General features: G+C 47.7%; 2 protein-coding genes across 10 annotated transcripts in view; one reads left to right on the top strand and one right to left on the bottom strand.

The window, feature by feature from the left end:
- MYO7A (myosin VIIA) overlaps positions 1 to 1,582 on the top strand; it is a 102,962-nt gene extending 101,380 nt beyond the window's left edge. For all 6 annotated transcript variants that reach the window (XM_061458068.1, XM_061458063.1, XM_061458067.1 and 3 more), the window contains one exon: positions 410 to 1,582. In XM_061458068.1, coding sequence (XP_061314052.1) covers positions 410 to 499 — 90 coding nt within the window. In that variant the 3' untranslated portion in view covers positions 500 to 1,582. The remainder of the gene's footprint in view (positions 1 to 409) is intronic.
- Positions 1,583 to 4,558: 2,976 nt separating this feature from the next.
- The window catches only part of GDPD4 (glycerophosphodiester phosphodiesterase domain containing 4), a 36,980-nt gene continuing 24,270 nt past the window's right edge, over positions 4,559 to 17,268 (bottom strand). For 3 of the 4 annotated variants that reach the window (XM_061458059.1, XM_061458061.1, XM_061458060.1), the window contains 10 exons: positions 15,043 to 15,136; positions 13,667 to 13,812; positions 13,246 to 13,328; positions 12,020 to 12,170; positions 10,905 to 11,126; positions 9,851 to 10,008; positions 8,307 to 8,454; positions 7,015 to 7,097; positions 5,696 to 5,778; positions 4,559 to 4,836 (listed from right to left, as the gene is read on the bottom strand). In XM_061458059.1, the coding sequence (XP_061314043.1) occupies positions 4,805 to 4,836; positions 5,696 to 5,778; positions 7,015 to 7,097; positions 8,307 to 8,454; positions 9,851 to 10,008; positions 10,905 to 11,126; positions 12,020 to 12,170; positions 13,246 to 13,328; positions 13,667 to 13,812; positions 15,043 to 15,136 (1,200 nt within the window). In that variant the 3' untranslated portion in view covers positions 4,559 to 4,804. The remainder of the gene's footprint in view (positions 4,837 to 5,695; positions 5,779 to 7,014; positions 7,098 to 8,306; positions 8,455 to 9,850; positions 10,009 to 10,904; positions 11,127 to 12,019; positions 12,171 to 13,245; positions 13,329 to 13,666; positions 13,813 to 15,042; positions 15,137 to 17,268) is intronic. The other variant, XR_009744220.1, reaches the window with a different exon arrangement.

Genomic DNA, 17,268 nt, shown 5'->3' with positions numbered 1-17,268 from the left:
CAGAATGGTTTGGGTTGGAAAGGACCTTAAGATCATCCAGTTCCAACCCCCTGCCATGGCCAGGGACACCTCACACTAGACCATGTCACCCAAGGCTCTGTCCAACCTGGCCTTGAACACTGCCAGGGATGGAGCATTCACAACTTCCCTGGGCAACCCATTCCAGTGCCTCAGCACCCTCACAGTAAAGAACTTCTTCCTTATCTCCAACCTGAGCTTCCCCTGTTTAAGTTTGAACCCGTCACCCCTTGTCCTACCACTACACTCCCAAGGAGAACTGTTGAACAGGTCAAAATGTACCCAAAACTTGAAAGTCAACAACTGGGAGCCAATGTGTTCAGGAGGCACAAACCGTACACTTTAAACTGTGCTCTACAAAGGCAGGTAACATCTTCTCTCTCCTCCTCAGGGGTACAAGATGGACGATCTCCTGACCTCGTACATCAGCCAGATGTTAACAGCCATGAGCAAACAGAGGAGTGCGAAGGGTAGCAAGTGAACTGCAAGAAGCCACTGGCACATGGCCATGCGGCTCATTCACCAGCTGAGGCCCGTGGGATACCCATGCAGCTGGGGCAGAACCTTTGCCTCCCAGATGTGGAAGATGAGCCGGACACCATCAGGGAGCTCGCTGGACTCTGACCTTGAGGGCTCCAATCCCACCTCCCCTTCCAGCGAAGACGATTATCTCTGACCTCCCTCCTTCTCCACCCTGCTCCCCAACACCATCTTGCACCTGAAAGCTTTCCAGGGGACACCACTGCTCTCAGACAGTGACCGAGCAAAGTCACTCGGGCAGGAGGTTTGCCTGAACCCAATGGTTGGCATCACAAATGCTCTTGAAAGAGGATTTTATCTCTGTGTGTGTGTGTGTGTGTGTGCATGTGGTTTGGTTTGGTTTTTCTCTTAAGTAAGAAAGAGCTATGGGGATGCTAACAGCTTTTTGGTGAGGTTTTGGGCATTTCAGGCTCGATGAGCCCCAAACCATGCTGGAAAGATGCCCAGTGAACACTGCAGGGCTTGGATTTGGATGTTACAAGTGAATACGTTGTGCTGTTATGAAGGACAGGAAGAAAAAGCAGGGGGGAACGTTTTAACTAGGAATCAGAATAAACCACCTACTGATGGAACAGGCTAAAGTGCTGTCTGTGCAATGCTGGAGATATTTAAAGAACAGATTTTAAAGTGTTGTTTCTTCTTCTATTTATTTTTTAAGATATTAAAAAGGAAAAAAAAAAAAGAAATGAAATCCTGCATTTTGTGCTGGTATCTGGACACTGACTCGGGGCTGAGGGCGACCTGCAGGACAATGTCTCGCCCAGGGATTCCCCCAGAGCCATGATCACCAGAGGATAAGGCACATCATTCCCAGCTTCTGGAATCAGCTGGAAGTGAAGCTTGGAAGATGAATTATCACCTATGCCCAGACAAATTAACCCTGGGAGGATGTTTACTACAAGCTTCAATATGGATATAGGGGTTTTGAAGGCCCCGTGCTTGGAAGACTTGAGGCTAAGCCTGTGTTGAGCTGTAATTCAAACATGGACTTGGCCATTGGGGATGGAAACAGTTTATGATTCTATTATGCTTTTGTGTGTGGTGTTGTGTAAAATGGCTCTCAGCTGGACCTGAACCACTCCCAGTGAGGGCAGACCCTTGATTTTGGTGGGCTTTTCTCCATCTTTGCCTGGCTGTACTAATCCGCTGTTTAGAAGATGGTTGGAAGATGTTGAAAGATGGTTGTCCCATCTTCCACCCAACACCATGCAGCATGGACCAGCCTGCTTTGGAGCAGAGATGGGACCTGACAGGAGGAAGGATGCTGAAGCCATGCTGTGTCTGTGGGGATGTAGGGGAAAGAGACTGGGGTGCCTTTCCAAAGCCAGGCTTGAAAGGAACATGTGCTCGGGTGTGGGGCATCAGGAGGGTTGACAATTGTCCACCAAGATCTGGTGCCGGCATCACTGACACTGAGTGGATCTCAGTAGATGTGGGAAACCTCTCCTGGTCCCAGGTATTGGACTGAGCTTGGGTGCTTTCATGGAAGTCCATACTGTGGGGTGTGTTGTTCTGTTGAGCTCTTCTGGATGCCAGAGAGGGACTCTTCATCAGAGACTGTAGCAATAGGCCAAGGGGAATGGCTTTAACCTGCCAGAGGGGAGACTGAGCTGAGCTCTTAGGCAGAAGCTCTTCCCTGTGAGGGTGCTGAGGCACTGGCACAGGGTGCCCAGAGAAGCTGTGGCTGCCCCATCCCTGGCAGTGTTCAAGGCCAGGTTGGACACAGGGGCTTGGAGCAAGCTGCTCTGGTGGAAGGGGTCCCTGCCCATGGCAGGGGGTTGGAACTGGATGAGCTTTAAGGTCCCTTCCAACCCAAACCAGTCTGGGATTCTATGATCTGTCCTCTAAAACCATGGTGTGCCAGGCAGAGTCAGCAGCACTGCTTCCCAGACCTCAAGTCCTGTAACATCTGACTGGGATGAAGCAGTGATTTGGACTGTGGTTGCTCCACCAAAGAGAATGAGATGCTACACATCTACCAGTGCTGCTGGGAGATCGCCTTCCTCCATCATCCCCTACACGGTACTCTGGTGATGGGAACACGGTTACACCAGCCAAGGCTACACTGGGAGCCAAGCTGCCTTCTCACCACCCATCTCTGATGCTTCTCTCCCCTCTCCAGCTGCCATGATCCAGCTGTGCCAGGGATCCTTAGATGTGTGCCCATCATCACCTCCACTGCCACCACTGCTTCCTTTAAGTCTCCCACAGCACACTCAGTAGATTATGCAGCACAGCAACGTTCTCCAATGCTGTCCTGGGCCAGCTTTCCCCCACCATCATCTTCATCCCTCTGCTTACAGCTCTGTTGGCCTCCCATGTACCCCATTGTTTTGAGGGGTGCTGGAACTCTGTGTGCGTGTGCCTGTGTGTCATATGTATTAGCATCTGCTGGCCTCGTTGTATCCACACCAAGCGATGTAACATGGAAAACATATGTCCAAGTGAACTGCTCTAATTAAAAAGCATCAAGTGGCTTGTGGGAGGCTGTTCTGTGTGGTTGTGGTGGTGGTATAGGAAAGGGTGGGCTCAGGACTTCCAGGTCCTCACTGAGCACATCTCCTTGCAGAGTGGGGTTTCTGGTGAGAGTATCCAACAATGGGGAGCAAATCAGTGGGTCTGGACTGGAAGTGTGGGGAGATACCACTGTGTATGGGCCAAGCAGCAGATAGATACATGGATGAAGACACAGTGAGGTGGCTTTTCCAAATACATATTAACAGCAGTGGTTGGGGGACCACAGCCAAGTCCTTCACCTGGCTGAGGACTCCATGGTAGACACCACTGCTCAACTCACACACTCTCCACCTCCTATTTTGCTGCTCATGGACCTCCACATGAATGGTACCCAAAAAAATGATGAATCAGCTATGAACACGGTGCATGGGGAGGTGGTAAAACCATCAGTAGCATCCTTTCCCCATGCTGCTTAGATCTGGACCTGTTCTGCACCAATCCACCAGCCCTTTGGCCCGTTTTCCAAAGGATGATTCAGCCTTTTTGCATTTACAGCCTCCAAAATACACCAAAGTTGCAACTTGGAAAGGTTTGCGTGCTTCTCAGCACAGTTAACTCTGAAAGCTAATGCTTCCCTGTCACAATTCACTTGTGATAGCTTTATTTAGTAAAACCACCGAGCTGCATAAGGCTCATATATGAGAAAATGTCTATAGCCTGATGCAGGTAAAGATGACTATTTTCTTCTTCTTTCCCACTTTGCCAAAATAAGAACACAACAGAACAGGAAGGCTAAAACATATTTAAAACAGCATGTAAAACTTACAAAAACGTGTTCTTCTTATCTGTTCAAGTAGAAATTCATGGCTTAAACCTGGGAGATGCTCACACCTCCCTTGCAGAGCAAGGCATAGACCCCTCTCCATGCTGTGTGCCAGTAGCCACGGGGAGAAATGAAAACAGGAATCGATCCCAGGGTGCAGCACAGGTTATATAGACCTTCCCAATGGAAAAGCAAACAGGACACTTGGTGGGACCAATTCACGTGCAGCTCAAGTCTTCTGAATAAAAGAAGTGGTGTATTTTTGGTTATAGTCCCAGTAGCTACATGGCCAAGGCACCAAAAAGTCCTTCAGCACCCATGGAGACATATGCCCTTGGCCACAGCCAAGGGGAAGAGGCTGTCCTGTTAGAGTCTGTGGCAGGGCAAGAGTGGAGAAGAGGAAAACCTAAGTGCCCCTGTCTGTGTTAAAGAAAGGAATGGATCTTAGTGACTCAGCCAGAAGCACTTGACCATCGTGGTGGGGCTTAGTGTCCCCTCAGGGATGGAGAAGACCTGCAAGGAAGGAGGGAGGGAATGTGAGGAGAAGAGGTTGGTCTAACCCGGAGGAGGACTGGATGATGCCCAGATGTTGCAGCCCATCTGCAGCACAGAGCTGTGCTGACAGAGGGCTTGCTTATGCACAGCAGGAGGGATTACAGGACTGTGGGATGCAAACGGGCTCAGAGGTAAATGGTGGCTCCCATGTGGGTGCTGCATCCCGTCACAGTGCACAGCTTCTTCATGGCTGTAACTCTGTGTTCCCCTCCATCCCAGGCACGGATTGCAAGAACAGCTATAGGAGAGGAAGCTTGGTGCTCATGTTCAGCAGTCACAAAGGCAAATGGCTCCTTGTCACCAGGGATATGGGCCCCCCTTGGCAGGTCAATGTTTGCATTGCAGGAAGGGCATGGTCTGCTCTCCAGTCCTCATCAAGGTGGCAGGTCCACATCCCTCCCCTGCTTGCTGTCAGACAGTGACATTAGGCATGTTGTTGAGCTCTAGAAAAGAGGACACACAGGGAGCTGCTGAAACATCTGCAGTTGTTTTACCAGCCATTGACAGCAAACAGAACCTGGCTGAAAATGTGAACAGCCCAGGCTGGGTCATTTTGTGTGGATGATGGCTCCATGGGTGCAGAAACCTGGTGCAATCCCAGCCAATCCCACCCAAGAGTGCAGATCCACGAGCACTCAGTACCTCTCGTCACAGCATCACAGAGTGATGCATATTGGAGGTGACATCTGGATGCCTCTGCTCCAATCTCTGCTTGGAGCACGGGCAATTAGATAGGACTGCTCAGGGCTTTGAGCAGCTCTGAGGGTGGATATTCCCCACTGTCTGGTCCCTGTTTCAGTGTCTAATCACCCTCATGGGGAAGACTTTCTTTTTTCTCTTTATATCTAGCCACATTTTCCAAGGTTGCTTGTGGTGTGGTCACTACACAACCAAGAAACCTCTGGGTCCATCTTCTCTACACCCACCCATTAGATGGTTGGAACTGGATGATCTTAAGGCCCTTCCAACCCTATGATTCTATGGCTGAAGACAGTGATGCCCCTTGATTTTCCCTCCCACTGTGCAAACCCAGATCTCAAATGCCCCATCCTCCAGCTTAGTGGCCCCATTGAGTTCACTCCCATTTATCACAATCTCCTTGGTACTGAGGAGCCTGAACTGGACCCAGTGCCTAGATGTGGTCTCACCAGTGCTGAACAGAGGAAAGAAATCACTGCCACCTGCACTGAGACTGAAACAACCCAGGATGCACCCATCCTTCCCCACAGCACGGACACCCATCACCACCCCATCCATCAGGATGTCCATGCAACCATCAGGGGATCTCCTTGCCCTGCTCACCTGTCTTGAACTTGTTGTAGGTGCCATTCTCCAGCATCAGGTCATCGTCTTTGGCACAGCAGGAGAAACTCCGCTCACGCCACCTGCATGGGGCAAAGAACCTGGGTCAGGCCAATGCTTGCTGTGGTTCCCCTCCCACCTCCTTGATGCCATGGATGCCTGCTTCTACTTTGTCAGGGCAGGATATGCCCTGGTATACTGGGGTTTGCTCAGGTCCTTTCAGAGAGGGGACTCCAGTGATGACTGATGTCTAAGCATCTGCACTTCACATTTTGAAGGCAACTTTGTGGCTAAACCTTGTTCTGTAAAAAATACTGAAGAGTTTAAAAACCCAAGAAATGTTTGTGGTTTTGATGAAGAGAAGCTGCGTGGAGACCTCAGAGCAGCTTCCAGTGTCTGAAGGGGGCTACAAGGATGCTGGGGAGGGACTCTTCATCAGGGACTGGAGTGATAGGACAAGGGTGAATGGGCTTTATGTGCCAGAGGGGAGATTTAGGTTGGCTATAAGGAAGAAGTTCGTTACTTCTTAGAGTGCTGAGGCGCTGGCACAGGGTGCCCAGAGAAGCTGTGGCTGCCCCATCCCTGGCAGTGTTCAAGGCCAGGTTGGACACAGGGGCTTGGAGCAAGCTGCTCTAGTGGAAGGGGTCCCTGCCCGTGGCAGGGGTTGGAACTGGATGAGCTTTAAGGTCCCTTCCAACCCAAACCATTCCATGACTTTATGATGTGTTCATAAACCTGACAAACAGGATTGTGCAGGCTCCTCAGGCACTGCTGATGGTCCTTCAGTCCCAGCAGGGCTGGGAATGCCCCTGCTGCAATTCCAGCCCAGAAAAGAGGCTTCTGCGGGGCCCTTGGAATTGCACACACCACATGAACATGAGCCTAGAGGAGACAGGCACAGGAAGGTCAGACCGTGGTGGTGTGAACCATCCTGCAGCCTGGAAAGCAAGGTGAAAGCTTTCCTCCTAAGTCAGCCCAATGCAACAATGTCTAAATAGTAATACTAGAAAAATCAGCTCCTTTCTCAGCCCATCGGCTTTGGTAACTGGTTTATGATGCTGCCATAAATCAACAAGGTCTCCATTGAACCCTGAGGGTAAGGAATGGCTGAGCTTTCAAAATGGAACGGGAAAATGAGAGCAAGCAGGAGAAGCAGAGAGGTTTTGGGAGACTTTCAGGGTTTTCTTCTAGTTCCTGAAGGGAAAAGTCATGTTCTCAAGAGTAGTTTTAACCCTTCGGATCACCTGAAAGCATCCCTCTTTCCCTCTACCCGGAGCAAAGGATCAGGTTAAGATGGCCATTAGCAACTTGGTAGTTACCAGTGCAGAGCAAAGATGAGCGAGATGAGGAGCATAGAGGTCAGATCTGTCAGGATCCACATGATGTTGTACTGCTTCGGAGTCTGGAAGAGAACAACAGAGGATGGGTCCAGCAACAACAACCCCAAGGTATGCAAAAAAAGTTGATAAAGCTCTTTCTTGCTGCTTGAATATGGAAGTGTTCAAGGCCAGGTTGGACAGGGCTTGGAGCGACCTAGTGGAAGGTGGTTGGAACTGGATGAGTTTTAAGTTCCCTTACAACACAAACCATTCCATGATTCCATGAATCTATGCCTATGGCCGTTCAGATGCTTGGTTTGCATGTGCAGTAACATCCCTCAGGTGTTTAAACTATTTGGTGGCAGTTCAAAGCAGCTGCTCACTGATGGGTGTTGGTGCCAAAGCATCACCCTTCCTAAAGACCTGTGGTGTGGCCAAGTAGGTTGAACCACATCACAGTGAATGTAACAGGGACCTCCCATTTGTATAGGCAGTAGTTTTCTCTGCTTCTCTCCAACACCAACATCAGCTGGGGTTGATGTGCAAAACTGTTGTTAAGAGGCCACATGAAGTGTATGGGGTGGCTCCTGCTTTAAGTCTAAAAGCATTTAAGCTTTATCCTGAGACTCGACCTTCACCCTCCCTTAGAATGGACTGAAACACTGCAGTTGTCTGGATGGGAGCATCATAAAATCTACTTCAAGAGTGTAAAGTATTATTCAAACTAATAGCCTTAAGGCTGGGGGGACCTTGGTGGGACCCAGGTGATGCTTAGCCCTGCAAGTTGTCCAAGGCAGAATAGGGAATAGACAACTTATGTGGAAAATAATTACTCAGGGCAAGGAAGGGCTGTTTTTATGGTTGTTTCCCTTGGGCTTGTGGAACTAGACCAGGTTTGAGAAGGGGAGTGGGAAGCCCTGGGAAATTAGGAGCTTCTGACATACATAAAGTGCTTCAAAGGCTTAGAAATGGAAATCCTTGCATATTTGTGCCCCCAAATGCCCTTCCTTTCTTCACACACATCTCAATATGACTTCTTTTCCCTCATCTCAAGGCCTAAGTTGCAAATCCTAACAGGCAGGATGCTTCTACCTCAGCAAAGTGCAAAGAGGAGAAGGGTACGGTGATACATGGAGTGGGTCAAAGGCTGCAGGTAAGCCAGGTTTCTACTCAGGTCCTTTTCATGCATAGGGTCCTTTATCCAGGCATGAACTGGCCCATGGTCTCCAAAGGTAACCATGAACATCCCAACCCTACTTCCTACCCCTGGGACAGGGAATATTTTCACTTACCATGAGGAAGAGTGGCTGGTTGAGATTCTTCAGTATATGGACAGCATTGGTGGTCACAGAGTGTGCTCCAGAGCACCACGCCAGGGAGAAAAGCCATGGCTCACTGATCACATAGAAGTTGGTGGTGATGTTTGCTTCAGCGTATTTCCTTTAAAACAAAGACCAAAGGGCAACACATTTGTGCATTGGTTTACATACACAATACCTTTTGACATGCTTTAGTGGTGGACTTGGCAGTCCTGAGGTAACAGTTGGGTTTGATGATCTTGAAGGTCTTTTCCAACCCAGCTGATTCTATGAATAGCCTTGGTTAAGCAAGGTTAGTGCTTCCTTTGGGCTCAGTCAAGGAGAGACAGCAATGTTCTGTAAGAAAGGTTTGCTTTAGGACCTAGGTAAGGAACAGAATAGAAAGCTAACCAGCCTATGGTTAGTTACTCACTATTGGCCAATACACAATTGCTGATCTGCTGGAAGCCAACACAAGTCAAATATCCAAAAGGTCAAAACTTTGCTTATCCTTCCGCCGTATCAATCCATGTAATGGTGTGTTTGTGATCCCCCAAGAGTGTGTTCAAAACTACCTCAAAGCTGACTGCTCATGCTTGCTGCATCAACTCATCCTTTCTCAAGTTCTTATAAGGTATTGAAACTTACTATGAAGTAAGAACAGGCTCTGCATAATGGTAATGTGGCATGGGTATCAGTGTTTGTAAATGTACCTAGGATCTATCCAGGGTTTACCCGAAAGGATCTACCTGGGATTTCATATCCTGTGAATATTACCATTGAGGAAACACCAACATTAATTTCATCAAAAGGATTGAAACTTTTTTATTCTTTTGGGGGTTTTAGTTAGATTTCAATGTGTTTGTGCACTGGAAAGAGCAAAAAAAACTATTTACAAATAGAAGGCTGGACATATAAGTCTGTTGCTTCTTTTTTCTTTCATATGAGAGGACCTTTTGGGAAACTCCCACAATGAACGTGGAGCCTTCCACTGGAGAGATGATATTTTCAGTGTATCACTAGCAACAGAGTATTGGTAGTAACAGAAACAAGAACTGAACTCTCCACAACACCAGCTACAAGAGGGTGATGGACTCTCACCAGTGTTATGTGCTTACACTGACGTCTGTGGAAGAGCCACCATGGGAAGTTAAATAGTTGTTCAATCTCCGTGATTCAGTGCTGGTGGGACTGAGGATGGCACGGATAGAAAGAGAAGACATCAGAAGCCAGCTGTGGTGTTCTACCTAGAAGATCTTCAGGTCTCAGTCATGTAAATATGGACTTAGGGCAGGGGAGGTGTAATTGCATATGTCACCTCTTGGCCATACATAGGGTCAACAGTCCTTCACTCAAAGGAAAGACAGTCCTTCACTCCCAAAATGCCATCACAGGGATGAACATCTGATCTAAAGGGGTTCTTCCTAAAATGCTATAGATCCTGAGGCTGGTCACTGGAGGGAGACATTGCCACACACATGAGGCAAGCATAGTCCAGATGCAGTTCAACTGTACTTGGGGGTGAAATTGCAACCTACCGGATATCTTCACTGGACATTTCCTTGTAGGCCAGATTGAGTTTGACAATATTGCTCATCAATAGGTCTTCGACTGGGGCCTTTTTGCCACTTGTCTGCTGAAACCCAGGAGCAACAGAGTGAACAAAGGACCTCATGCTGTTCTCCAGCCATAGGACCTGCAGGCAGCAAGAGGATACTGAATTCACAGCAGACATACTAAAATGCCCTGCCTTTGATATAAACCCAGTAGAGATAATATCCTGAGGGGCTTAACCCAGCCTCTCAAATGACATGGTTCTTTCAGGGATCAAAGGATATTTGGATGCAGGCTTAAAACTTGCAAGTGACTTTCATCAAGCAATAAGTATTCACTGTTCCTTGCTTATCATCTTGAAATCAGTGGGTTCATTGCACACAGCCCAACAAAAGATGTGGTGTTTGAAATGGATGAAAAGACAGCTTGGGTTTATGGGAAAGGCAATGGAAAATATTCCCCTGTTCTTCCAGCATAGGAGAAAAGGCTTCAGCAGATGCAGATCAAAGTAACAACCCAGACATTGATGGGTACATAACCTGACCCACATGAGTTTAGCATTCATCCATTGCTGGAGGAAGGCAATGAAGGCTTCAAACTCCATGTTATTTCAATTTAAGTCAGGAATAAGGCAATGAAAGCTCCAAACTCCATGTATCTCCATTTAAGCCAGGAGTAAGGCAATGAAAGCTCCCAAACTCCATGTATCATCTCCATTTAAGCTGGGACTTTTTATGCAATATATAAAATAAGCATAGGTAGCAGGATGTAGGCTGCCAGTTATTACATGATGAAACGATGTCATCTGGGAGCTAAGGCATCAGCTGGTATATACACTAACTTATTTCTCTGCTGCTATAGGGTTAACACCATTTCGTACCTGCTGAGAAACCAATCGTAGGAATAGAGTCCAAATGATACCTCTTAAAACAAGGGAAATACAAGGACTTTATGCAGGCAAAATCATGTAGGGAATGACCCCAAAGTTCCAACTTGGAGAGCAAGGAAAATGGATGCGGTGGAGTGAAGCCACCTTACCAGATGAGGTCTAATCCCTGACTCAGAGATGACTTCCAGTGTTCTGTTGACCCAGGAGTCCCTGTAAGGATGTTTATCTGGAGGGCGGTAGAGGTCGAATATCACATATTTATTGTGACGCTCGGCGAGGCGCAAGAAATCACTCAGTTTGTAAATTGTCTGGTTCATTGCCCAGTTTTGGTCTGCCTTTGACAGTAAGCGGATGGATGAGAATGGTTTGTCCTAGAAATAAAGAGATGTAAAGAAAGGAAATCAATCAGGCTGCTGCCTGTGGGAGTTGGCTGGATCCAAAAAACTCCTGTCTCTAAGAAGGAAAAAGTTTGGCATTGGCCCTTAGCCATAACGATGTTTTGCTTTGGTTAGCTCTTCTACCTGAGAAACAGGGGAAATCCATTGAACCCCAGACTGGTTTGGGTTGGAAGGGACCTTAAAGCTCATCCAGTTCCAACCCTGCCACGGGCAGGGACCCCTTCCACTAGAGCAGCTTGCTCCAAGCCCCTGTGTCCAACCTGGCCTTGAACACTGCCAGGGATGGGGCAGCCACAGCTTCTCTGGGCACCCTGTGCCAGCGCCTCAGCACCCTCACAGGGAAGAGCTTCTGCCTAAGAGCTCAGCTCAGTCTCCCCTCGGGCAGGTTAAAGCCATTCCCCTTGGCCTGTCCCTACAGGTCCTTGTCCAAAGCCCCTCTCCATGTTTCTTGCAGCTCCTTTAGGCACTGGGAGCTGTGACAACAGCTGTGATGACACCCATCACTTCTTCTGAGACCCAAATTGCGTAGTTCTCAGCTAACTCTGCTGCGCTTCTCAGTCCTACTGTGTCAGCTGTGGCTCTCATACACAGCACCTTGCACAAGGAGTTCTTGTCTTCTTTGCCCAGCCCATGTGTTCTGCTGCTGCCATGATAAGGAGCTACAAGGACACCCACCAACCAACTGTTAGGGGTCTCCTAAATCCTAAAGGCCAACTGGACAAACCAAAGAGACACAAAGGATTCCTACTGACTTCTTCAAGCTCTGGCTCAACCAGTAGTTCCTCTCTCAGCATTCATGCTATTAAGTAGTAACCAGCTGGTGTCTCTTCCACATCCAGTTGATGATAGTCCTTTGTGGTGCTTACCTTAAGGAACCACTTCCCAGCATTCAACTTCTGCAAGGTATCCCAAGAGAAGAACGCAGCATTTTCAGTAACGTCATTGGGGTAGACCTCCTTGATGTTAGTTGTCCTCCTCAAGTTTTTATCATGCATGAGGAAAGGAACCCCATCATAGCTGTTGGGGAGCAAGAGTTCAGGTCACCTGCGGTGCGGGTTTATCATGGTATGAGCACTACAGCCTCCCTTGGTGCATAGGGTTGGATAGGGAGGAAGGCTCAGGACACCAGGTTATTTCTAACTTAAATACTACTGGGTGACCTTGGGGAAGCCATGACTGTCTGTGCATCAGTTTCCTTAGGGCAAAGAGGAGATGGTGGCATTTATGTCTGCCAGCCCTCCAAAAACTGGATAATAACTTCTGGTTGAAATCTCTATTTGCTGACATCAAAGTGCTTCTATGGGTTCTGGGGGACTGAAGTCTCAATGGACAGTGATGGAAAGAAAGCAGACCGTCTCTATAAGATGATTAATGCTCCATACCTGGCAGTGTTCAAGGCCAGGTTGGACAGAGCCTTGGGTGCCATGGTTTAGTGTGAGGTGTCCCTGCCCATGGGAGAGGGTTGGAACTGAATGATCTTAAGGTCTTTTCCAACCCAAACCATTCTATGATTCTGTGGAATTAGTAGACCTTTCTGTAAGACTTCTCTTATAGGAAGGTCCACATCAGCAGAACACCTAAAGGTTAGTATTTTCCTCATTCAATGCCTGGAAACTGCTCACCCATAAAAGCATGTTAGCAGTTCATGGCAATATGTCCCCCAAACAAATGCAATTATAGGTCTAATCATTAGGACAATGCTGTCACAAGTCCCAACACAACTTTCTGTTGGTTTGTAGGCCTGATACAACCCTCACTGTGACCTGGAAGTCAACTAGGGTAGGAGCTTGTCTTTATACTCTGCAAAGCATCTAAAATACACTGTAGAAATAATGATGATTAAAATCAATAGTTACAGCTTATTGACTTGCCTGAGAACAACCATGCCCTACAGCCCCAATCATCACACACCAACATGAGGCACCCTGTCTCAGCCATCAGTAAAACCTAATTGTCTTCAGTTGCATGTCTCCAAAGGCAACTGTTAGTAGAAGAATTATAGAATGGTTTGGGTTGGAAGGGGCCTTAGAGATCATCTTGTTCCAGCCCCCAAGAAGCGTGTATTCAGTGAGATGTGATCTTTTCCCCTTACCTGATGGTAACATCAGTTTCAAGACCAGCCCCACCGTGTTCAATTGTCTTCTGAAATGACATCTCGGTGTTTTCTGGTGCCAGCTAGAAACAAACCAAAAGCACATGAGCAGATCCTTTCCAAACACACCCGGGAGGGCTCTGTAAGTACTTGCTGTCTCCTTGTATCACCTCCAGTTTTTATTAAGGGAACATCATTATCTTGTTAAAGTCTACTGTCTTCTCCCACTTTAGCCACCAAACCCATCCAGTCCATCAGGAGCAGTGTTATCCTTGTTAGGAGCCCCATGCAGTGAAGCCTTCTGCATGCAGTTCCAACCGGGAATGTCTCCCCTTCCACCCTCCACAGATTTCGTGGGATGAAAACAGAAGATGATGATGATGGATGAAGAAATGACGTAAAATAACTTCTCCAGACCTACCATTGGTGCTCCACGGTGTCCAATGAGGTCTGGCTTTGGTCCAAGAGTCCCCATCTGCCTGATGCAAGGCGAGTACATCCCCAGAGGTATCAAGAAAAGAAAGAGAAGGATAGCCAGGTATGGACCAACAATTATCACCTGAATAACTGAAAGAATTTGAAGGAGGAAGGCTAGAGTTAATCCATGCAGTAGCATACAGGTTTGCCTTGACTTTCAATTCAGCCTTGCAGCTCAGTAGCTGTTGGGCTTTGCCACATCCCTTTTTCCATCCCTTCTTCCCACTAATATTCACTTTCTCTCCAATGCAACCAGAAAACTAACTGGTCAAAGCAAGGACATGGGCTAAGTCAGGACTGCAGGGTTTGTGCTTTAATTACATCTCACTGTGCCTTACAGCAAGGCATGGCTCTACTTTCCTTTTCTTTAGAGATGGTGCAATGAAATATCCCCCATCTGCAGAAAAACAACCTTCTAGAGAAGGATGCTTTGGTTTTTATCTTACTTAGATAAGAACAAGCAAGATTTTGCAGTTTCACTCACAATGAAGAAGAAAAGCCCCAGGGAGCATTCACCTTGAGGAACAAAACAGCTCCTCTATGAAATGAGCATCTATGCATCAACATCTTTCTTGAACAGGTACCACCACCCCTCTGTGCATTGCACCAGTGGCTCTGAAGGAACCTGGACTTACATCAAGCTGATGTATTGAGCTAGGAGTCCATTAGACATGGTGGAATGCAATGTCTGGGGTCCCAGTATATTCTCCCCAGAAAAACCATGGACGAGCAAAACCCCTGTTTTCACCACCCCATGCTGTGATTTTTGTTACAGATCAACATCTGCAGATAGGTGTCATGTAGATATTTTTGGCTATATGAGCCTAGCTCAGAGAAGAACAGCCAGTCCCAGGGCCAGGCTCTTCTGCAGTTGTTCCTGGCATCTCACCTTGCCTTTAAGCTACTTGGTCCCATTTGTTGGAGGTAGATATGAACTCCCCATGAGGTAACACTAGGAACTGATCGAAAAGCTCTTTCCCCTGTCTCAGCTGGCTTCTCCTGAGATGCACTGGTCTGAAGTGGATTCACTGGACTGCAGATCCCTTCTGAGATATCAAAACTGAGTACAGCAAGCAAAGATCAGGCTGAACAAACCTCCGTGCATGACTCAGAACATGGGCATTTCTGCTAATCCCCTTCATCTCAAGGCAGGTCACTGTGCAGTGGGGCATGCAAACCAGTAACACACAGGACAGTGCACAGACCAAGCCCCACTAATTTCCCTGGATACACAGACATCCAAAGTCTCCTGCATATCTGTTTTCCCACACTGATATATGCCTTTTGTCATACAGAGAGCAGGAAGAAGAGCTACTGTACCTTTCCTATCTGCTCTGATGGCATGAAAAGCCACAGGCCAGGACAGCAGGACCATGATGGCTATTGCTCCTACGTGGAGGTAGGGAGCTGTGATCTGGCAAGGAGAGAAAAGGAATTTATTTAAAGGATATGGAAACAAGCTCCAACGTGGTGAAATCTTTCCACCTGGATGGGTTCCTGATGCAGATCACCAGCAGTTCAACCTCTCTCCTGCACCTGCATTGGATCCATCAAACACCTCTGGAGTTGGAGGAGAGATGTATGTGCCTCTAGCCAGGCAAAGGGGTGCTCCTCACTCTCCTAAGTCAGCTGAAGGGGACACAGCTGTCCTCATCACACAACTGCCATCACTGTTATGCCATAATCTATGAACCTCTTCCAGGCAGGAGCCAGTTTAAATCAATCTAAACCAATTCAGTCTCATCGAGGTAATAGTCATCTCCACACCACACTGCAGCTAAACCATCAAACCAATGTCAACAAACCCTATGGAACTAAATGTTGTGGTATAAGAGAAGTAGATATATTAGGTAATACTTATTGCTGCACAGATATTTGACTTGATTCCTTTCATACTAAAGATGAAACAAGAAGATTAGAAGCTAAGAATCGCTCCTGTGCTGATCACGAATGCAGAGCTGGAAACAAAGCAGAAATAGCTTGCCACCTGTACAGACACCGAATGGATGTTAGTATGACACATTTCCTAAAACTAGGCAAATCTGGCAAAGAAACCAGTCCATCATTTTCCTATGCTCATCAGAACCGAATGATATTTGTTCCAGCTAGAACTAAATGTTATTAAGGCACCATAGAATCACAGAATCAACCAGGTTGGAAAAGCCCTTTAAGCTCATCCAGTCCAACCATTCCCCACCACTGCCAAGGCCACCACTGCCCCGTGGCACTGAGGCCTCGTCTCCATGGGGTGTGAACACTTGCAGGGCCGGTGACTGCAGCCCTGCCCTGGGCAGCCTGTTCCAATGCCTGAGCACCCTCTGGGGCAGGAATTGTTCCTCAGCTCCAGTCTAATATGTGCTAGGGAAAAAAGCTCTCCAGTTGTGAGCCTTTTGCTCAGTCCATGCCTGACCCTCTACGCTGGAAGGCTTGAAGAAAGCAGCAGACACTAAGAGTTATTGTATATGATACTGTCTGCCCCGGACACTTGATACCAACGTCGTTCTAGCAGAAGGAGGTTTCAATTGTGTCAACAGACGTGCCATCTCAGATGTCCAGGATATTTGAGATAGCTTTGCAGGGCTAATGGACATGACACAGGATCTATGAGAGATTGCTGTCCTTTGGGAACAGCAGCTGGAAGCCATGTGGAGCATCCTAAAGGGCATGAACAACCTGAAATTAACAACACTTGTGGGGAACCCAAAGGCTCTTTCTCCTCATCCACCTCTCCTGGAGTCTGTAAAGGGAAGGAAAAGCTGATGGTTTCCCATTCCCTTTGTCAGCACATAGCCCAAATGGCTACCAAACTCTAGAGCAGGAATGCACAACTGAACCCACCCTACAAACATCGCACCTGTGATTCCTCTTCCAGGCCATATGCATTGCTCTCCCAGCACTCACAAGCAATAAGCCTCATGGTGGAGAGGTGACATGGAATCATAGAGTCATAGAACAGTTAGTGTTGGAAAGGACCTCAAGATCATCCAGTTCCAACCCCCCTGCCATGGGCAGGGACACCTCACACTAAATCATATCACCCAAGGCCTTCTCCAAATAACACCTGCAAGGTAGCTGCGTAGTCAAAGGCTATGTAATTCCTTCCAAATACATGTGGGGACGTGGATGCTCAAACACTGAACAACACTGGGCAGCTTGTGTCTCCATCTTCACACCTAGTGAGAGCTGAGGAGGCCACCAGACCATGCACTCTGACCTCCAGCATCCAGCATGCTATCCAACCTGATGCCTTCATGATTCCCAAACACTCAGTGCTGTCCTGCCCTCAGGAGATGAAGCTCTTCTGAGTCACAAAGCCTGAAATGTTCTAATGCTGAAGCTGCTGAACTGGCAGGATCTGGTTAGGGAGAAAGCTCTTGCTCCAGCAACCCTACCAGCCAAAGGGGGCTGATTTATGTGCCCTGGGCACCCGCGGATTAACAGTGCCCAAAACCCCCTAACAAACAACCTATTGTGAGTTCCCAAACTGAGACATGTTACATCAGACAGCTTGAAGTTCATCCTCAGGTCTTGGCTTCCTTTCTCCCA

The sequence above is a fragment of the Pezoporus flaviventris genome, unplaced genomic scaffold (assembly GCF_033815535.1).
Source record: "Pezoporus flaviventris isolate CSIRO_AGI_PZ_B2104156 unplaced genomic scaffold, CSIRO_AGI_Pfla_v1 ptg000025l, whole genome shotgun sequence".
Classification (NCBI taxonomy): domain Eukaryota; kingdom Metazoa; phylum Chordata; class Aves; order Psittaciformes; family Psittacidae; genus Pezoporus; species Pezoporus flaviventris.
Note: the sequence above shows the minus strand (reverse complement) of the source record. Positions and strands in the feature narration are given on the sequence as shown.